General features: G+C 39.2%; 2 protein-coding genes across 5 annotated transcripts in view; one reads left to right on the top strand and one right to left on the bottom strand.

The window, feature by feature from the left end:
* The first annotated feature begins 6,732 nt into the window (after nucleotides 1–6,732).
* Nucleotides 6,733–7,843, top strand: LOC118163259 (protein FAM237B-like). The gene is made up of 2 exons (XM_035319775.1): nucleotides 6,733–7,114; nucleotides 7,818–7,843. Exons 1-2 carry the CDS (start codon nucleotides 6,733–6,735, stop codon nucleotides 7,841–7,843), a joined length of 408 nt encoding a protein of 135 aa, XP_035175666.1.
* A 3,821-nt stretch (nucleotides 7,844–11,664) lies between these two features.
* The window catches only part of CFAP69 (cilia and flagella associated protein 69), a 29,470-nt gene continuing 18,845 nt past the window's right edge, over nucleotides 11,665–22,289 (bottom strand). For 3 of the 4 annotated variants that reach the window (XM_035318134.1, XM_035318133.1, XM_035318135.1), the window contains 7 exons: nucleotides 21,459–21,651; nucleotides 20,719–20,856; nucleotides 18,365–18,441; nucleotides 17,137–17,331; nucleotides 16,419–16,505; nucleotides 15,432–15,536; nucleotides 11,665–13,435 (listed from right to left, as the gene is read on the bottom strand). In XM_035318134.1, the coding sequence (XP_035174025.1) occupies nucleotides 13,259–13,435; nucleotides 15,432–15,536; nucleotides 16,419–16,505; nucleotides 17,137–17,331; nucleotides 18,365–18,441; nucleotides 20,719–20,856; nucleotides 21,459–21,651 (972 nt within the window). In that variant the 3' untranslated portion in view covers nucleotides 11,665–13,258. Of the gene's footprint in view, nucleotides 13,436–15,431; nucleotides 15,537–16,418; nucleotides 16,506–17,136; nucleotides 17,332–18,364; nucleotides 18,442–20,718; nucleotides 20,857–21,458; nucleotides 21,652–22,289 lie in introns of those variants that run through there. The other variant, XM_035318136.1, reaches the window with a different exon arrangement.

Raw genomic sequence — 22,289 nt, 5'->3', positions numbered from 1 at the left:
ATTTGGCTCAGCCTGTTTACTTCAATAAAACAAAACCAGAGAGGAGTTAGGAGTGCTCCCTATAAATAACATCAGGAAAGTAAACACGAAGGATGAAAACCATTTGATTTGCAGGGCAATGTTGATACAAGAACAAACAGATATGAACTATTCATTGATAAATTTAGTCAGGAAATTAGAATGTTTCTAGTCATTACGGCAATCAAATTCTGAAACAGCTTTTCCATGGAAGTAGTGGGAACAAAAATATACCTGTTTTTGATACGACGCTTGGTAAATCTATGAGGTGGTTGTACAACAGAGCTCTCTGTAGTGTCGGGAAATATGATTCAGGAGGGCCTTTCTGTTCCATGTTACCATGCAAAGGCATCGTAAAAAGAGCAGAACATTATGTCCAGATTTAAGGTTCTTAATATGGAAATGAGCTCAGTTTGTAGCTCGCTGACTTAGTAGAGCCATATATTCAATCTTCTGAGCTTCCCTAACATGCAGCAGGAGATCAAACCCAACAGGCTAATGTGTAGACTAGTCCAGGGACACTAGCAGGGCTCCTAATTAATGTTTATTCAACTGCATGTAATCAATTAACAGCTCAACCTCAGAAAAGAGAAATAAGGAAAAACTGGTCTCATATGTGTGTTGTGAATTGAAGGCATTAAATCCACTGACATTGACTCTAGATTTATCACCACACTGAGCAAACCTATACCAACAAGCTCCTACCAGCAGGAAGTTAGGTAACGTGTCCTTTGAAATGTGCCGCTGTGCATTTTCTGGAACCTTTTGTACCACTAAGTACATAAGCACACATACAAGATGCTAGGAATTACTGAAACTATGCTGCAATAATTTAAAAACCTAAAGCTTTAGGATGTTTGGATGGTTTATTCTCTCAGTACTTCACTTCAAAAAAAATGTGTTTGTTCACCTGAAGGGACACTCTGTTTTGCCAAGGCAGCGCTGACTCTATCATCTTTTTCCTTTGATTTGCGTTGGCTATTTAATCACACAGTGGCCGTGCTGTACTTGAACTGAAGTATCAGGGCCATGAGCACTGTCACTCCTGATCAGGGAACATCACTTTGTTATTCCTTTTCTTCAGATGCTGCTAATCAGCGATGCGGAGGGTGACTCAATTCTTTATCTTCAGCAAGTCCTGTTTACGTAAGAGCGTGCAGGTGTGTAGTCACAGAGGCTGGCCTTTTAAAACTCTCCAAACTGATTTATACACAGTCAATACATATTCTGCGTTCCATGCTAAACAAGGCTTTGTTTTCTGCTATTTCTGTTCTTGCTGTGGACTTCAAATACTTTTATATCATACCTTGAAAATCACAAAGGTACATCAACTCACAGTTATAGCACTCTGTTTCTTTCCTCTCATGATAAAAATCACTAGGCAGAGAACTGTGTCATCAACATTAACAAGAAGAACCCGTCAATTCTCTTCCCACAAGCATTTTAAAGCTTCCAGCAGCAGTTTTTGAAATTTGGACTTTATGTGCTCTTTTTTCTCAGTCTAAAGAACTACCACCAATGGAAATATTTTAAAAAATAACTGAAAACACTGTAGCAACATAGCTTTATTTTCAAGCAGAGTTGAAATAGGTAAAAAAATAGAGGTCAATTTTCTTTCCCTGCCTTTATGGCTAATGCTTCCTTACAATGCTGCAAAGCTGACATAGGGGTGGCACGAAATAGCTATACCAGCATATCCGAAGTCCAGATGCTCAAAAAAAAAAAAAAAAAAAGAAAAAAAAAAAGAAAAAAAAAAAAGAAGAAGAAAAAAAAGGTTGTAGTGCTTTTACAGTTGTATTTAATTAATTTTTTTAAAGGAAGAGTTTTCACCATTGTCAAAGATAGACTTCACTACAACAAAGTGCCACTAGATGGAGATACCTCAACTGCAATAGTAAGACTGAGCTGCAGTACAAGTGTTCAAAACTTGTGCTACGGAAAACTGTCGCTATTGGAAGAGTTTTGAAGGAAACATTTTGTTTTGCCTAAGTTTAGTTATCAGTTAAAAACCTGAAGAATATGGAGTTACCCATATATTCTCCTGCCTCATAAAACTTACTGGGTGAAATGCTATGCTGGTGTCCGTGGCTTTACACTTGGTGTTCACTGCATCTTCCTGAACCCCTGAAGAATGGTGAATACAACAAAACTTTTCTCAAAAATCTCATTCATATTTAGTCACCACCTGAAAAAATCCGCTTTCTTAAGCATGTGGATAGGGTCTTCCATTTTAAAGGCTTTCCCTAAAATCCAAGCCTTTATGTAGCTTTTAAGCATGTCAGATTTATGAAGAAAGTCACAAATTGACTTTCTTTGACCTTACCTATTCTGAAATAGGAACTGCAGTAACAATGCTTACCTAGTAAATGGGATCAATGTTTTTCATCATCGTGCTTCTTCAATTGCATCCTACAAACTTCATGGAACATCCTTCTGAATTTATCAGTTACCAATAATTTTGTTTTCTGTCAGTTCATCCATGTGCCTGGTGGCACTCTCCCTTACTTGGTAATCCTTCAGTGCTTGACTGTCAACTAGAAGTGATAACCCAAAGGGAAATGAAATATGAAAGTCAGACTTCAGAACCATTTTCAGTTGAAGAGGTGAATTTTTAGGTATTATCAAAGAAATTTTGCATAAATAGATTCTTTAGAGAATATTATTGATGAGAAGGGACTTGAAAAAGTGAACTCAATTTCTTATTTGAAAGAATTTTCATAAGAAAAAATTGTTCCTTAGCATTTTGATTACTTTAGTAGGTCTTCTGTAGACATGCTAAGACCAAAAATTGGTGAATTCACTAACTAGATTAGGAAAAGTAAGAGAAGAGTGATGAAAATAACTCTGTATGATGAAGAGAAGGGATTGTAGACTGTCATCAGTGGCAGTGGAAGCAGAAGGGAATTGCTGTGTTTATGCCAGTGCTTGCACACCTACGTCTTTAAAGTGGGAATTAAATGACACGAATGAATTGTTGCAATGGCTGAGAAGCTATGCACCTATCTGCTTCCTTACATGCTGTTCAAATGTTACTACCTTAAATTTTTTACATTCTCTTTCAGATTTTGGCTCTTTCACTGCAAGAAGGATCATGCTGGTAGATTTGATATTGCATAAAGCAAGTACAAAGAGGAAAAGCTTTTCTTAATTTGAAAACTGAATATTGAAAGCTCTTTTGTTTTCTTAAAGTTAATTTGCACAACCAGCACAGTACTTTATTCTCCTTGGTTGCTAATGCTGCTTTAGAGTTTGGAGGAGCAATTACATCTAATACAGCTTTAACTTCTTCTGCTAGTGCAAGGAGATCTGGTATAAGCTAACTGCATTGCAGTCTTCCACATGTTTTCTTCTATACTGCTGTGTAGGTATCATCCTGGAAAAGATATTGAAACAGAGTTTACATTGCTAAGCTACAAAGGGAGCTAGTTATTCTGAACGTTGCCATTTGCTGGCCCCCAGCGCAAGAAGGACGTGAAGATGTTAGAGTGGGTCCAGAGGAGAGCCACGAAGTTGATCAGAGGGCTGGAGCACGTCTCCTGAGGAGAGCTGGGGCTGTTCAGCCTGAAGAAAAGGCTCCGGGGGGACCTCACTGCAGCTTTTCAGTTCTTAAGGGGGGCTTATGAAAATGATTAGCAGCATTGCCATTTTTCATAGCTGGTTTTGTTGCTTTTCCCCAGCCATAGGAATTTAGGACAGGAAAAGAGGCAGCTACATGCCGAGTTATAATCAACACCTAACCACTGCAGGCTGGAAAAAAATCATGGAACTGCAGTGTTTGTGAAAACGCTTGGAATGTAACGGTGTTCGCTGCTGATGGTTCTGGTCTGAGAAACTTTGAATAAACTCAACTGCCTTTGCAGGTGAAAGGCTGGTGACTTTCCTTGAAAGAGAACGTGTCCTTGGAGAGTTTAGAAAGCATGTATGCAGTGTATGAGGTGTTCTCTAACAATCTATCTACCTTTTAGAATATGACACAAATCATTTTCCTTTGTGATCTGAGAGGGAATTGGAATATATGTGCTGAGAATTTTGTCAAAAAAAAATAAAAATCAGTGTATAGAAAAGTAAGTATCATTTATGTAAGATGAGGTAGCTGTACTAACCCTCCTCCTTGTAGAATTCAATTTTGAGCAACCTGTCCTGAATTACGTCTGTCTCTGGGTTAGATACCAAGAACTGGGGCCAGAAAAACAGCTACCTGAGTGTGGCATTGCCTGAGCTATCCAAGAAGGAGTACCAGGACCAAGGGAGAAACAGGACTGCAAATTTATGGAAAAGCATTTGCCCTTGGGAACATGTGGAAGTTATTTTATATAGTGTACGGGGTCTGGCTGGGGTAACACACAACACATAGACATGTGGAAAATCCACAGCAGCTGGATCTGTTGATCTCTTTCTCTCTCTTTTTTTTTTTTTCTTTTTTTTTTTTCAGTCTTATGCCTCAACATCTGATCCGACATCCTGGCTGGCACACGTGGGACATGAACTGCAGCGCGTGGTGCTGGTGCTGGCTCTGGTGCTCCGGAGGGGGCTGCTGCCAAGTACAATAAAACAGCTTCAAAAACCCCTCTGGGGATGCTGGCAGACAAAGTAAGGGTCTCTGGTGGGTGGACAGGATTGCAGATGGGGTTGATAAAATGAGGACAGCATTCATATTACTGGTCTGGAGAAAGATGTGCTGTCTGTTGTGTCTGTGTCCCCAGCAGCCCCATGCCCTGGCCGCACTCCCTTGCACGCACAGGTGCCCTCTCTCTGGGTGAGACCTCCGAGCCGGGGGCTTGGCTGGCTCTCGGTGACTGCTGCAGAAAGAGGTGGGGCTGTCACAGCCTGAGCTGCTGCTGCCTTCCCGCTGACCTGAGTTCACGCTGCTGCTGCTGCTCTGACAGCATTGCTGTCGTGTCCGCCGCCAGCACTTGCAGCTTGCTTTTTCTCACCGTTGTTTCAGGGCTAGCGTTCCTCATCTCACCACAAAAGCATTGTAAGTATGACTTCCACTACGGCTCTTTAGTTATTGCCTTTGTGAAACTCTTCTGTTTTGCACTGAATAGTAGGAGTAATTGATGGGAACTCTGTGAGGCTTGTTGTGGTCTCTGCTCCTGCTTGAGGTGTTCAGCTGCACCCTTACTGTTTTAGTTCTTAGCTGGGTTAAAGCATCAAATCAGCTCAACATTTTGGTGGCACTCTGGCTGCTATTTTCTTACTCTGTAGCTGAATTATTAGTGTGCTTTTTCTGACTGCTGATACCTCGTGAAGTGGAAATGAGAAGAGAGGCACTTCCGTCTCTGCTTGCTGACAGCAGCCAGCTTTCTAACATCCCAAGGAAGAGCAAACTTGAGAAACTTTATTGCATGTCCATAAGCTCTCAGGATAGCTGTACTGCCTGCTGATGTGTAGCCAGCAAGTGAAGTTTTAGAAAGGAGTTGGGCTGGTCAGTATCTGTCCACCTCATTCCCTCAAGCTCTGAAGGTGAGCTAGCTGTCATGGCCAAGAGAATACATGACTTTGGGGACCTCAGGTGGCTGCAGCAGTGTAACTGTGTGCTCAAACTAAAATCACCTGAACTCCATGGTGCCATCTGAAGTCTATATTCTTTTTGACAGTTCAAATGTACGTTGTGTTATCTGTGGATTATCTTCTCTAATTGCATCACTAGGAGTTGCAGAGAGGATGCCAGGGTGTTACCACATTGAAAACATCAAAGACTAACTTTTTTTACTGCCAGTGCCCAAATGAATCCTGAGTGGAGGACTGCTGTTGGAATTCTGACCCAAAATAAAAAATAAAATTTGCACAGCTGCCTATAACAATGCCTTGTATCTGCACAAAAACATCACTTTGTAATTTGTGTTTTACATCCTGAGTTGTCAAGGGGATTGCAAATTGTGAGAATGAGTGTGGTATTAACTGTTTGACACAGGATTGATTTAGGCCACCAGAGTAAGGAGTACTATCTCACAGTCTTGGCTGTCACCTTTTTCTTCATACTTTTTCCTGCGTGTTCACCTTTTTCTTTTTCTTTCATTTTTTTTTTCCTTTTTTTTCCCCACTTTTTGTTTGCTCTCCTCTTCCACAACACTTTTATTTTGATAGGAAGGACTGAGAATAACATATCAGATATTTAGCGATGTTCTGTTTAAACCTGCTCCGAGCTTATGGAATTACATCACAGGAAAACAGCAGTATTCCCAGAGGGAGTGCATGTATAGTAATGACTACATATTCTGCAGCATTTGAAGTTCTCATTATGCCTCCTGTATTATTACTCTTTACATCTCTGATTCTCTGGATAGTTTCAGCATTTTGCATATATGCTACGAATAATTGTGCCAGAAGTTTGCTTTATTTTCTAACACAAGCGAGAAAGGAATTTGCCTGTTTCCATTCTTGCAACAGTAACTGAGTGAGTTCAGCGTATTGTCTGTGCTCACCCCATCGAGGGTAATGGTCTGGTTTACTATCCCTTCATTATCACCTTTCTGATTTGGGCTATTCCGTGAAAGACTGGCTATTTATAACTCTAAAATAATAAATAACACTCTGGTATCTCTTCCATGGTTTGAAAAGAAATATTGCTCTGTAAGAATTAAGTACTATGCAGAACCACAGAGCATAAATAATCCCTTGGTGTATCCTTCTAAGTTATGTGAGACTGAATTAAATGATGGCAGAATCACTGTGATTTTATACTTTTTCTTTCAGGTATCTTCTTGGAGTATGGAATTTGTATGGAAAAGAAAGTGGTATCTTCAGCTCGGCTGCGTGTTGATATTGAAATTGGTTTGTGCCAATCTGGACTTTCAGAAAGAAACTCCATCAAGCCTGGGTCAGATTGACCATCAGTGCTGGGAGGTGTCATCCCATGGGCTGGTGGAAATGAAGAAACTCAAGGTAGCAGACACCGTCATTGCTCTCTGGGACTTCATGATGTTCCTGAAGGAATCCCCCAAGCCCAAGCACAATGAACTTTTCAATGATTTAGCCCAGAACTTCTGGGATATGTATGTAGACTGTGTGCTCTCAAGATCCCATGGAATGGGCAGAAGACAGCTAATAGCTCCCAAATATTCTTCTACATACTCACATAGAACTTTAGAAGGTAACTATAGGATAGGATGTTAGTCTGTTATGTACTGATATTAAACCAAATTGTTCTATCTCCGATTGCTTAGACAATTCAACAAAGCCTTTTCCGTTTTTTTGTCTCTATTTGTCAAATGTATTTGAGTCTTTCAACAATAGCTACTATCATGATAAAAAGTTAAAAGTTAAAATGAGTTAAAAGTAGTTAGGGTACTAAATTCCTGTGTTTCACAAAGTGCAAATAATGACAAGTAGGCACATGGAAATGTGTGTAAATGGCTGCTGCATGCTGTTTATCAGTGTGTGTGTATAAATGGCATTACAATCCTGAAAGTTTCCTAGTATTTGGACTTCGGTCTCAACTTTGGGGAATCATCCCTCTGTGAGAAGTGCAAACCTCTGACCACTTGATCCCCGTTCTTCCCACTGAAACTGTTGACGTGTAATGTGAGCTCATGGGCACTGTGAATCACCGAAGTGATAGATCCTGGTCATCCTGGTGTCGGATCAGTCTGAAATGAGATCATATAGGTGATTGGCCTAATGTCTTATTAACTACACCTAAACCTATTGGTTTTCTTCCTCCTCTACAACTGTTTTTTTTCTGATTACTCAGTCAAATGTTTTAGGTTTGTAGACTGAACATGGAGATCATTTAATCCTAGCATTCCTATCTGTATTGCATGGAAAATAACTGCCTTTCTTTCATAATCTTACAGGGTCTGCTTTCACCAACCCATTTTAGCTCAAAAGGGGAGAAAATGAAGATACCTCAGCAAGGCAACATCAAAATGAAGGAGCACAAAAGCACAGCATATATTGGAGATGCTTAGACAAATCCATTGGTGTGGTTCAACATTTTTCGTTTTCTGTATAAAGTGTTTAATCATTGCTAAACGCATATTTGTACCAGTTCCCACAAGTCCCCCTTTGCTTTCCTTTCTTCCAGCCTACAAAGTTGCCTTTTTCCCACCACGTGTGGATACTTTCGTGTTTTGAGTCAACACCTTTGTTCTCTCAGGTAAGCTTGTAAGCCTGAACCAGTGTGGTATTTTTGTAGAGGCACATCCAATAATTCTCTTTTTTAATAGTTAATTTTGATGGAAACCCACTATATTTTTATACATTAAGCAATGGAGAAAGTGTCATTGTGCATATTTTATAAACTGTCTTGCATATAAAGTCCTCTTTACTTTTAAGAATGGCAAAAAGTGTGACATCAAGCTAAAGAGCAGGTTTATGCTTATTGTAATGTCTTGTGCAGTCTGAACTTTGTATTTTATCACTGCTTAGTCTAGCCTATGGATTAATTAAAATATTTTTCTATTCAGCAAGGTCTGTAGAATAGTTATTTTCTTGCTTATTAAGATGTTATTTGCAAATGCTATTATATTATGTTAACAAGAGTGCTTGGCACAAGACTGCTCTTAACTTACACATTCATACAGGTAAGGGGATAGAAGCCATCCCTGTCATGGCAGGGAACATCACAGCTGAGAAGAGACCTGAGAATGAAATGGTTTGAAAGAGTGAGATACTGGTCTGAGTACATCTCACAACGTAAGAAACCACCCATCATGGCAAAGCTGTAACCGCCTAGTTATTCCACGTTTCCTGAGCACAGTGTGGCCTGAAAACAAACGGGAGGACTCAGAGACACTGCTGTTCCCTACTCTTCAGACAACGCAGCTTGTTCAGTCCCTGTTGTGTTCTAGCCTTTTAGGAGTTCCCAACTAGGTTTCAGTATTGCAGAGAACAGTACTGGCATGGTAAGAGCACAGAAACATTCTAAGTAACACATCACACATTATGCTTAGTTCCTACATAGTGTGTAAAACATCCAAAAATTTTCATAGGCCTGTCAATGTTCACCTAGGTAAATACAATACTGAACTGAATCTTGTAAAATTTATCTCACCCTTCCAGAAAGGATACAAAGTAGTGAGAAATGTCTCTTACCCATGAATATCAGTGTAAGTTCTGATGCCAAAAATATTTAAAGCACACACATGTCCACTTATGGTCTCCTTCACAGAATCACAGAATCACAGAATCACAGAATTTCTAGGTTGGAAGAGACCTCAAGATCATCAAGTCCAACCTCTGACCTAACACTAACAGTCCCCACTAAACCATACCCCTAAGCTCTACATCTAAACGTCTTTTAAAGACCTCCAGGGATGGTGACTCAACCACTTCCCTGGGCAGCCCGTTCCAATGTCTAACAACCCTTCCGGTAAAGAAGTTCTTCCTAACATCCAACCTAAAACTCCCCTGGCGCAACTTAAGCCCATTCCCCCTCGTCCTGTCACCAGGCACGTGGAAGAATAAACCAACCCCCACATCGCTACAGCCTCCCTTCAGGTACCTGTAGAGAGCGATAAGGTCACCCCTGAACCTCCTTTTCTCCAGGCTGAACAAGCCCAGCTCCCTCAGCCGCTCCTCGTAAGACTTGTTCTCCAGACCCTTCACCAGCTTCGTAGCCCTTCTCTGGACTCGCTCGAGCACCTCCATGTCCTTCTTGTAGCGAGGGGCCCAAAACTGAACACAGTACTCGAGGTGCGGCCTCACCAGAGCCGAGTACAGGGGGACGATCACCTCCCTGGCCCTGCTGGCCACACTGTTTCTTATACAGGCCAGGATGCTGTTGGCCTTCTTGGCCGCCTGAGCACACTGCTGGCTCATACTCAGCCAACTATCAACTGAAACTCCCAGGTCCTTCTCTGCCTGGCAGCTCTCCAACCACACATCTCCCAGCCTGTAGCTCTGCTTGGGGTTATTGTGCCCCAGGTGCAGGACCCGGCACTTGGCCTTGTTGAACTTCATGCAGTTGACCTCGGCCCATCGGTCCAGCCTCTCTAGATCCTCCTGCAGAGCCTTCCTACCCTCGAGCAGATCGACACACGCACCTAACTTGGTGTCATCTGCAAACTTACTGAGGGTGCACTCAATGCCCTCATCCAGATCATCAATGAAGATATTGAAGAGGACCGGCCTCAGCACCGAGCCCTGGGGAATGCCACTAGTGACCGGCCTCCAACTGGATTTGACTCCATTTACCACGACTCTTTGGGCCTGGCTATCCAGCCAGTTTCTAACCCAACGAAGCATGCGCCAGTCCAAGCCAAGAGCAGCCAGTTTCTTGAGGAGAATGCTGTGGGAAACGGTGTCAAAAGCCTTGCTGAAGTCAAGGTAGACCACATCCACAGCCTTTCCCTCATCCACCCAGCGCGTCACTTTGTCATAGAAGGAGATCAGGTTCGTCAAGCAGGACCTGCCCTTCATAAACCCATGCTGACTGGGCCTGATCGCCTGCTTTCCCTGCAAGTGCTGCGTGATGACTCTCGAGATAATCTGCTCCATGAGCTTCCCTGGCACTGAGGTCAAACTGACAGGCCTGTGGTTTCCTGGGTCAGTCCTCCGGCCCTTCTTGTAGATGGGCGTCACATTCGCTAGCCGCCAGTCAACTGGGACCTCCCCCGATAGCCAGGACTGTTGATAAATGATGGTAAGAGGCTTGGCCAGCACCTCTGCCAGTTCTTTCAGTACCCTTGGGTGGATCCCATCTGGCCCCATCGACTTGTGCACATCCAAGTGCCGTACCAGGTCACCAACCATTTCTTCATGGATAGTGAGGGCCACATCTCTCTCCCCATCCCCTTCCACCAGTTCAGGATACTGAGTATCCAGAGAACAACCGGTATTGCCGTTAAAGACTGAGGCGAAGAAGGCATTAAGCACCTCCACCTTTTCCTCATCTCTTGTAACTAAGTTTCCCCCCGCATCCAGTAAAGGATGGAGATTCTCCTTAGTCCTCCTTTTCGTGTTGATGTATTTATAAAAACATTTTTTGTTATCTTTAATGGCAGTAGCCAGATTAAGCTCCAGATGAGCTTTGGCTTTTCTAATTTTGTCCCTGCACAGCCTCGCGATATCCTTATAGTCCTCCCTAGTGGCCTGCCCACTTTTCCAAAGATTATAAACCCTCTTTTTTCTTCTAAGCTCAAGCCACAATTCTCTGTTCAGCCAGGCTGGTCTTCTTCCCCACCAGCCCGTCTTTGGGCACGTGGGGACAGACCGTTCCTGCGCCATTAAGATTTCCCTCTTGAAGAGCGCCCAGCCTTCCTTCTTGTCTCAGTGTGCTGGGTGCTGGCTTCCTGCTCAACAGTGTCTGAAGCTACTTGCCTGCAATATCAGAGTGCCTGTAACAAAAGCACAACACACTTGTGGGAGAAATACTGCGTGGCTCAATTTGTGCCTAATTTAAAGTTTTTGCATAAGCATAAATGTAAACTGATTTGCAGTTAAAAGATCTTTCACATCCATACCTTGGCTATATTGTACTGCTGTAGCTTTTATGCAGAAAAGGGAAGGATTTACATGAATCCTGTATGGTGGTGGGTTTGTTTTGCTTTGTTTTGGAAAAAATGTGCCAGTGCCTAGCTGCCAGTAGTAAGGAGTCATCCACACATTCACATATATGCAAGGAAATAAAAAAAAAATAAAATACATGCCACAAAGTCTTGTTGTTCCGCTCAAGTATTTATTGTTTGTTTTTATTTTTTAACAGAATACAGAGCATACTTTTTTGGCTCCAGTGTGTAGAATATTTTCATATCCTCTAAAATAGTAACAAAACAGCACAACTGATACAGGGTTGTGGCAGAGAAATATACATAACTAAGCAAAACTACACATGACACATGGAACCATAGTTAGGTAATTTCTATATACCTTATCTTTCTTGCAGTCAGAGAACACAAAGAGGCTTGTTTAATAAAACATGCTTATGCTTCGTGCAGATGATTTTGGAAAAAAAGTCACAATGAAACTAATTACATTTAAAAATTATCAATTAGCAAAGGGCCAACATAAAAATTAAATGAAATTAACATAGCTCAATTTAATTTCTCTAGCTTTAAGTAGTAGATGACTGTGTTACTTTACAATGTAATGTTTAACAGATCTGCCCATGAGAAAGCAATTCAAATCTTTGGAAACTGAACATGTAGAGATATCTTTAAAGTGTGAGTACCATTTCATATGGCTGCTTTGCCATATTTCATTATTTGCTTAGAGCTCTTTTTATAGAATTTAAGTAGGCATTTTTAAAACAAAAATCCTCTTCCTTCAATTTTAAAGCCAGCACCTCTATGTTTTGTTACAGGAACAAATTTTTAAGAAAACCTTATACACACACACGGCCAATACATCTTTCAGGAGGTAAAAAAGGGAGTTAGAAACTAAGTTTTACAGTTAACTCAAATTTATTTCTACTTTGTAAGTGAGCATTTAACAAAGTGAAAGATTGTGCTTTTCTCAAAAGCCTGCTTACAGACAAAAATAACAGACTACTTGTCAATGTGTGTGTTACAAAAGCTCTTGCAATGCCACAGGAGTTTATGCCATAATGCTGTGAAACTCAACCTAAAATGAAGTAACAGCCTCAGGAAATCTTGTTCTAATATAATATAGCAAACTCTGGCTTTGCCCAAGTTGGGAAAGGAAACAATAGCGTAAGAATTGAGTCATCTACAAAAATGTCTGCTGTATAAGGAGTGCTGGTGTTCTACAGATACCAGGGTGGAACAAGTAAAGTTCCTATTGAAGGTAACCCATGAAATAATTAGAATTGTATGATCAGCTGTGAGAAGTCTGTGAAGAGCTTGTCTGCCAAACAGACTCAGAGAAACTGTTGGCACAGACGTGTGTCTTTGTGAAGTCCTGATGCTAAAGGCGGCAGTTCAAGGAACAAAATGGACTTGGAACGAACACCATGAGGGTACCTTATCTGGGACAAAGAAGAGCTGAGTGTATTTATGTGAAAGGTCATCACCCTGCTCAAACGGATACTTAAACTACAATGTGTGGAGTGTGTCAACAGAAGATGGAAATCCAAATACTAGACCTACTGATAGTGCATCACAGTAACCTGACACTAGCACATAAAACTACTAGACTCAGCGTGCCTTTGTAATATATGGGCTATTTTTTTAGTAAATCACCCGCATGTTTATATTAGTTACAAAAAACACAAAATACAATTTCTCTATCAAGATGTTCTATGCAATTCATGAAAACATTACAGATATATTCTATCGTGTATCTACAATATACATGCAGTTAACTAAAATATTAAAAGCACTGCTCAGAACATTATTTATTCTACAGGTCCCAAATCTTTCTTGATGGAGTCCAATGTTTTAACTCTTTTGATCTTTTTTAAGGCTCCTTCACAAACAGATGGCTTTCCAAGAGCAAGGTCTGTACCAGACAGTGGTCCTCCAATTAATTGAGAAGGTGTACTTTCCACAGTTACTAAGCGACCAGATCCAATCTGAAAAACAAAATAGATGCACTGTTTGACATCCACATTAGTATTTAAAAAGAGATAAGACTTAAACCACAAACTGGTCTTTTGAAAATATTATTCATTTGGTGGAGATGCATGCTAAGGTTTCCTAGGTCCACTCAAACTATCCTTTATACTAAATTCACAAACTGTTCCCATGAATACAAAGGAAAAGACAGAGTGTTTTTTGTACCTTTCTGTACTCTGCTTTTCTGCTTTCATGTCTGACTTATGAATAGAGGAGAAGAAAATCAAGCCTTTATTACAATAGAAGTTTGTTGTGCAGTGTTATTTGGATTTGTATATAATATCAGCCATAGTTTTTGTCCTCAGAATTTTGTTATATGCTAATACTTAAAAAAAAAAAAAGAGAGAACAGAACCTGTTACCTATTTCTCTCTGAATGCAATTGCCTGTAACTACAACTCCATGAAAACTCCAAGACTGAAAGAGACATATTTTCCAGTTTCATTAGTACTCTTTATACGGAATAGGTTCAGGTCTTTGAATAAAAACTCTTGAGTGACCGCTCTATCTTCTAACTACGACCTACTAAAACAAACAGTGCCACTCTTCGAGTGCATGGGGCTCATGTGTTTGATTACTTAACCTTGACCAAAAACTATCTTAGCTTTATTTTCATCTCCCACTATTTAAGATGTTTGGCAGAGAGAAGGAAAGAAGATTGTTCCATGAAAAAAAAAAAAGCTAGCAATATCTGGCATTTGCAATACTTCTAAGCAATGCAGTCAAGGAATTCTATCTTATGTTGCTGGTGCATTCATTTTCCTAAAACTCTCCTTCAAAATGGACTAATGTCTTCCTTGTTTTTACCTACAGTTGTTGAAATATTGATTATACAATTGTGAAGCTATTTCCTTGTAAATCCTCTTCCTCCAAAGAAGTGAATAATCCTGTCTTGAGGCTCAAGTCTTTAAAAATAAAATCTAACAATTCATTTCTCTCTGCTAAAATTTTTCAGAGTACATACCTAGAATTTTCAGATACTTTCAGCAAAATATTGCTGATTAACAGAGTTTTTATTATATGCATGCAACTCGAAGTTTTTTCCAGACCACTTGCATTCACTGATGTGCCCCTCTGTATCTTTCACAAGTTTAGGGAAAGATAAAATCCTAGTTCTGTACTCTAAAAAGACCCCATTGCTTCCTGGTAAACTCATCCTGGCTTCATCATATCAAGCATGAACTGCCTCTTTGCTTTTACAGGATGCAGCTACCTTAGCCACCCTTACTTATCCATGCAATAGAGCCCAGGATAATAGTCTCTTTCCTTTGTTTGAAAACAGCAGCTCATGTTTTTTCCTCCTTGTTTCTCCTTACAAGAATAGCTCCTTGTAAGCAATCAAGAAGCAACTCCTCTCCCTGTAATCCTCCTCAGCTGTGCTACTTACACAGTTAGCTTATTCATCTAGCTCAAAAGCAGTTCCTGACTAGAATGGAGACTCTGCCACGTCTAACCCCAGCTTGTCAAAACTCAACATCCAGATATGTGGATACACCCTTGTAAGATCTTAACAATGGCTTGTGTCATCTCACATTTCAGTTAACTGATAGGAATGAAAAAAAAATCTTTTCTGAAGATGAGTGAATTATCTGTAGAGTCAGAGAGACCTTTACCAACATACTAGGGATTGCACAAATTTACCCAACAAAAAAGGAAGGAGATTTTGACCTCAAAGTTTTCATAGAAGGCTGTCCCATAAGAAGACCACATCAAGTAACACAGGGACCATCTTGCCCATACTTTTTCTGAGATGTTTTCAGATCTGAATCTCATTCTGACCTGTTGTCTGAAGATGTGTCAGAGCGGGAGGTGGTGCTTTGCAGGACATGCTTGGAGCTTGACAACATAAATGTTACTGAAGAAAAAGTAAGCAGCAGCACAAATTCAAACAGAACAGACACCAAGAAACTTGCATTTTAATGAAAATAAAACAGTGTTATTGGGGATTACTTACTGTTGTGCTGAGGCCTTTAATATCAGTAGAATGAACTGCTCCATTTTGAGTCTTCAATTTAGATCTGGAAGCCTCTATTGACTTTTCCTGAAGCCTTTTTGCTTTCTAAAGGTAGTTAGAAAAAAAAGGCAAAATTGCTTTAACCAGAATGAGTAGTATCATTTGTACCTGTTTGAAAATATAAAGTGACAATATAAATGAGATAAAAATTCTGTTGGCCCTTAACTAGAAATACTCTCTGGTTTGTGACTCTCTTCTACTGTGGACCTGAAAGCAGAATAAAGGGATGTGGCTTCACAAGTGCCAGAAGGGAATAATTACTTTTTAAAACTTGCAGGCTATATTATTTCGAATGCAGCCCAATATGCTGTTAGCCTTCATCACCACAAGAGCACACTGTTGCCTCGTGTTCAGTTTGTCATCTCCCAGGATCCCCATAGTCAGTATGTATTTACACAGCTAGTCAGTCCCCAGGCTGTACCCCAGGATCCATGAAAGCCTTAATATGTCCCAGATGCAAGATGTCACATTTTCTTTTTCTTAACATCCTGAAGTTTTGATCAGCCCACCCCTAGGACCTGAAGTCTTTCTGAATGGGGACCTTACCTCCCAGCATATGAATTGTTTCCTTTAGCTTGGTGTCACGTATGAACACGATCAGGATTCACACTTATCTAATATCCAAGTCATTAATGAAAATTTCATAGCTTCGCTGCCCTATATATACATATTTACCTCATCGCAAATGCATAAGCCATGTTGAACCCCAATTTGTGACCATAATCAGAAGAGCAGAAGTATCAAAGTTTGCATAGCTTTGCCAACAAGGCTTGTGGTTCTTTCTTCTATATTTGCGTGAACATAAAATTTACTATAGCTTCTACTTGAATAACCTCATAATTCACTAAGAAATGTTTGCAACTTCCCAGTTATTATAACTACATAGTCATTGAAAATTTTGCTCCTTCACTTAGATTTTTTTTTTACCTTCAATGCCTCATAGTTTGATGTCCGAGTCAAGAAATTTTCCCAAGATTTATTTACCATTTCTTTCTGCTTATGGACAGCTTGGATCTGTAATATAAATTAGATTAACAAAATGCAAGAGGGAATTGGTACTGGTGACAAACGTATATGCACACTAATGCAAGACAATCCCTCCGAAACACTAGCATGAGCTTTTAGAAAACTAGACTGACTACCTTATTCTCAGAAGGTAGGAGAAAACAAAAACCTCTAATGCTTGCCTTATAATCAAAGCTGGACAACGTTTACACCTGCTTGCTTTTAGCATGCTGGGAAGCACAAAGCCCTGCTTTCTGAAGTAAGGAAGCTTTGTGAATATTCAGCCAAGGGAGTTTATAACAAAGGCTTACACTTCATTTTAAGAAGAGGATATATTTACAATAGGTACTTCAAATTGTTATCTGCTACAGATTAACACAGGAGTAACTCCTATAGTAACATAATTATCATTTCTTATTATACCATTGCTGATGCATCACTGATGACACTGCTTCATTTTTTCATATTACTTTCTAAACAACAATAAAATTATACAAACTGAGAGAACGGAGGTTAACCAAATTTAATTCTAAAACACCTCAAGCTATGTACCCATTTTGGATTTTGAACATTATATGATAAGAAAATCTTCATAAAAATTGACAAAAAAATTCCATTGACTTCACTTGTACAAACATACCTTTGTATATGTTTTTTCCTCCTCTCGGATTTCTTGCCGATGTTGACTTTCAAGCACTTCAGTCTGGAGAGCAGCAACCGATTTTCCAATATTTTCTGACACCTCTGAAATAACTTTCAAGGCTTCCTCATCTGAAGCAACAGGCCTGAATTCTTCTTTTAGTTCTGTACACACTTCACTCCAGACTTCTCCAACCTGTATATGAAACACAAATACACACCCTTTCTGATATTTATGTCTTATTTCAGTTCCATTCACTCAAAATATAATAAGTAGTATTTTTCTCTTTATTGTTGTTTCACTTCCTGGAATTGTTACGCAAGATTAGACTTCAGTAATGCTATGCCAAATTCATTCATGACAATCTACCTAAATTCTTCTCACACCCAAGCTTCTCTCCGCAGAGGAGTAACAGGAATGCTGCTAGCTACAGAAACTCTAAAGAAATACAAATACAAGATACCATATCACAAGAGTGAAGTGTTGTGCCTTACTGTCTTTTTACTCAGATTGCATGTGTTATCAGAACAAACTCTAACATGAGACACAGAAGGAACCTGGAATTACCAGCTAAAGGTTGACTCTTGCTAGTTCCTGAACACTTCAAGCTTTCATAAACTGCATTCTTAAGCCCAAAATTGGCATAGATTGAAGCATCTTTTGAGCAGGATGTTCACTACAAAACCTTTTATCCTGTTCTTGTTTCCTATAGGCACATCACTGTAACAATTTACATTTTGACAACATGGATGGATACTGAGTGTGGGCACAAGGATGGAAAAGCACCGAGAAAAAGCTTTTATCAGAATGTGTATTTAATGTCATCTTTAATAGCAAAAAAAAAAAATCCAACCCATACGTAATTTGACCCTGATGCACAGAGAGGCAGTCCTGCTCTCCAGCCCTTCCTCAGTTCCTTACACCTATCCTGGCCCACTCCTGTTTCTGGAGCTGGCAGTTAAAACTAGTTTTCCCTGAGTTACTTCTAACTGGCATTGGTTTCTGGTCTGGTTTACTATGCAGTCACAAACATTTGCAGAACAAAATAAGTCTGGGGAGTGCTGGAATGATGCAGGTGGGATACTTTCCTTTGATGCTAAATACTGGCTTACACTTTCTATGAAAGTGATAGTTAGTGAAGGGTTATTTCTTCGTTGTATCCTGTGAGATAATTTGCTATTCTTGCAAACACAGATAGAGTAGCGATATTTTCTTCCACAATACTTACTTTGAAGTCAAGGTACCGTCGTATGATAGCAAGTGTGACAAAATCCTTAGCAGATAAACCAGGCAAATCTTCAAAACCTAAAGGAGTATTAATCATCTCAGTGTTAACAGCATGATCAATTTATCTTAAAATATCAGTCAAAAAAAATACACCATCTTATTTATTGCATAAGAATATACAAAATCTGCATCATATGTATATCAGGCAGTCGCTCTTCCAATCCTGAGCAGGCTTTTGGCAACTGAAAAAAATAAAATCTCCAAAATAAATTAAATCTATACTAACTCTTTACTTCTAAATGGCTTCAATGATCTTCCAGTTGTTTGTGAAGCCAGGATAGTACTGCATTTGCTGTGGTTTTGTGGTGAAGGTTTGATCTTCCATTAAAGCAGACAGTTGAGTCTACAGGTCACAGTTTCTAAAGAAGCATTTTGTTACAGAGTTTGCTTTAGCTGTGAAGCAGCCAACAGAAGAATTATATTACAAGATCTCCAATACTTTGTTTCCAAACTGGATATTGAAGATAATCTCCATCTCCTACACTTGAGCCTTGAGCACAATGCCTTGAGCATAATGAGTCCCTCTTTTAAAATATTTTTACAATACATGTAAAAGAATAAGGAAGAGAAGTATGGTTGCTGGGACTGTGCCTCATTTTTTTTGCATGCTGAATGTTAATTATGCTCTTTTTAAAAAAAATGTCTATATAGTTTATCAAATCTATTTCTAAATTTCATGATACCATCTGTGTGGTAACAGGGAATGCAGCACTTATTTATTGGAGTATAATTACATCATGTTTCGAAGTTAAGTAATGCCATAAATAAAGACCAATTAACACTGGATTTCTGATCACAGCATTACAGGCTGTTATGAAGCATAGATACACCAAGAGGAAGGGTGGGAAAAGGCCATAAAAATCTTCCCATTTCTATTATTCACTTCCATGTCATTTCCCTACTTCAGGGGAGACATTACAATGTATATAAATGACAAGAAGTATGTATGAATACAGAAGAAAGCTGGAACAAAATCTCATGCCTTTTTGCTTTAATAAAGAATTCAGCTGTGATCCAGGATTAACATAAATAATGCTAATAAAAAATATTAAGAACCTAGGTTAAAATGGAGAAACAATTGGCTATAGCTTATTAGAGAAACTGAAGATGTTTTCAAATTTGTTGGTTCTCTAGGATAGCCAGGGAACTGACTAAAGAACTCTCAGAACTATTACCTATTATATTCTATATTACCTGCCCATGGAGGACAGGCTTGAAAGCAACAAACCTAATAACTATTTTTAAAGAAAAAAGGGGAAGCCAGAGAATAGTGGACAAATTCAGTTCCTGAAAAATGACTGAAACAAATATTTAAAGAGATAATGTTTATGTAGCTAAATGGTAACAGTGAAAACATTGCTATACAACATGAAGTAGTAAAAACAAACCATCCAGCCTAGTTCTTCTCTACAGCCAAGTGAGAAGTCTAATGGATGTGGAAAAGCATATCTTATCTTAACTGCAGTTTAGGTTTTTAGACACGGGTGTAATGAGCATTCACATTCTGTGTGCAATCAACACACAGTTAGGAAGGACTGCAGCATATCGTAAGCAAAGATTAGAATGCAAATTAATCTTGCCAATTTGAAAAATTATTTGAAAACATCGAATGTAGTTCATTAAGGACAAACACAGATTTCTAAATGTAGGCATTCATCTGTACAAATCCAGGATGGTAGATGACTGGAGGCTGTGCAGGATCACAAATCAAATGAACAAATGCCATTGTGACAAGAGCAATTGTTGTATTAATGTCTGAATGGTTATTTACAAGACAAGTACAGTAATACAGTTCTGTTTGGCTGTGAGGCTTCTGCTGAAGTACTGTGTTCAGTTCTGGGATAAAACAGATCAAGAAGAATGTGAAAAAAAAATCAAGAAAAAAATCAATGAGAATAATCAGAGACTTTCCTAGAAAATGAGAGCTCTGAGTAAAAGGCTGCAGAAAGCAGTATTTATAAAACTAGGGAAATTAAATGAAACTTAACATGTTAAAATACGTGAGATCTATGTGTTGGAAAACAAATTACAGAAAGTTTCAACAACATTTTAGATTCGATTCTAGGAAAACTCTTCCTAATGGTAAGGGCATTGGTGCAGTCTTGAAATCCCCATCAACAGAGGCTTTTAAGAACAGGATGAGCAAACTTCTATTAATAACAGAGTATTGATGATGCATCTCAAAGTTCCTTTCATCCTTTATTTTTATTTTAGATAGGGACTTGACTGACTGCCAATGAACAGGTTCAGTTTAATGACAAATATGACACTGACAAGGCAATTCATTTGTCTTACCTAGCTTGCACAATAATAAATAAAGTTTTGCCCGTATGTTTTCTGAAATTTCCACAATGGCAAAGCTGGGAGAGTTGGCAGGCATGGGGATGACCTCTTGCTGCTTCTGGAAGCTGCTAACAATAGGTCTCTTCACATCTAATAATTTCAAAATACAAAACAAAAGTGGAATAGTGAAAAGGCAGCATGTTCCCAAAGCTATTAAACTTACAGGAAATGCTATCTTTGTAATGAAGCTGCATCTTCAGCACGCAGCTATTGACACGTTCTTCTCTGTGATGCCTCCTTCAAAAGAAAGAAGTTCCATCTTATTTTATGGACGCTATGGAAATCATTTCAATAATTTGGCCAGGAATTTGAACATAATTTGGGCCACGAAATATTACTTATAATGACCAAAGACCTGTGATATCATAGCACTTTCCTTATTTATTATTACAACATATAACAAAACAATGTCATTTGTCAAACAAATTAAATAGCTTAATTGTCCAGCATTAGAAAGGCAGTTCAGGTTACTTGTAATGGTTTAGTTTCCCCAGCTAATAGAGAAAATGCCATCTAGTGGCCAGACTCCAACAAAAAACATACAAAGTATTCTGGCTTTGGTGAGAACTGCAGCATAAACCTATAAATACTATAATTTACTTTCTTTAGGATTCTGGCTGCAAAAATGAATATATTTGATTTACTTTAGTCAGTGGAGCTGCTTGTAGTTTCATATGTATCATAAAACTTACCAGCAATCCTTCCACATCGATCACGTTTGACTCCCAGGTCCAATTCCTCCTGTCTCCATAACTGTACTATAAGGTTAGCTGCTGTTTGATCTTTCTCACCTCGCCAGGTACTGATGTGAAAAGTGGTTCTGGGATTGTCACAAAATTCAACTAGGATTCCAAGAATTATATTGCACAGGTTCTTTTGCTTTAACTTGGTGAAGAGAAAAGGAAAAACATTTTAACCTGTTCACAGCACAGTATTAGTCTACCTTCAAATAAAAATAAATAAAAAAAAAAACAGAGAAATCCTATATGTGATCAAGTAATTAGAAGCTTTCCATCACAGATGTTTCAAAAAAAAAAAAAAAAGATATATACATTTTAAATCTTTCAAGTTTCTGGAATCTTGCCATAGAAAGTTCTATAAATCAAAGAACATGAGGGGAATGTGTGTAGGATCATATTAGATGCACGTATCTGGGTGTAGAACTACTTAATAGCAGCCTCCAGGCTCACAGGAAGGAGAATTAAAGCTTCTGGAGAATGTACTACTAACAAGATTTATTTTATAAAAAACAGATCCAGAAGACAGTGGCTGAGCAGTACCACAGAACATCTGTTCTATTCTGGGATAAGATCTTTCAGCAGCAAATGAGAGTAGGAAAGGGTCTGTAGCTTTGAATTGCAAGGGCATCAGAGGCTGGCAGTATGGCTGGCAAGAACGAGGAGCGAATGAAACAAGCAACCCACATGCTCATCTCGTGAAATGCCTGAGGTGAAATGCTTGGGCCTTATGTGTCCCTGAATCCCATAGAAATAGCTATACATAACCTGCATGTACAAAGTGAC

This window comes from Oxyura jamaicensis, chromosome 2 (genome assembly GCF_011077185.1).
Source record: "Oxyura jamaicensis isolate SHBP4307 breed ruddy duck chromosome 2, BPBGC_Ojam_1.0, whole genome shotgun sequence".
Classification (NCBI taxonomy): domain Eukaryota; kingdom Metazoa; phylum Chordata; class Aves; order Anseriformes; family Anatidae; genus Oxyura; species Oxyura jamaicensis.
Note: the sequence above shows the minus strand (reverse complement) of the source record. Positions and strands in the feature narration are given on the sequence as shown.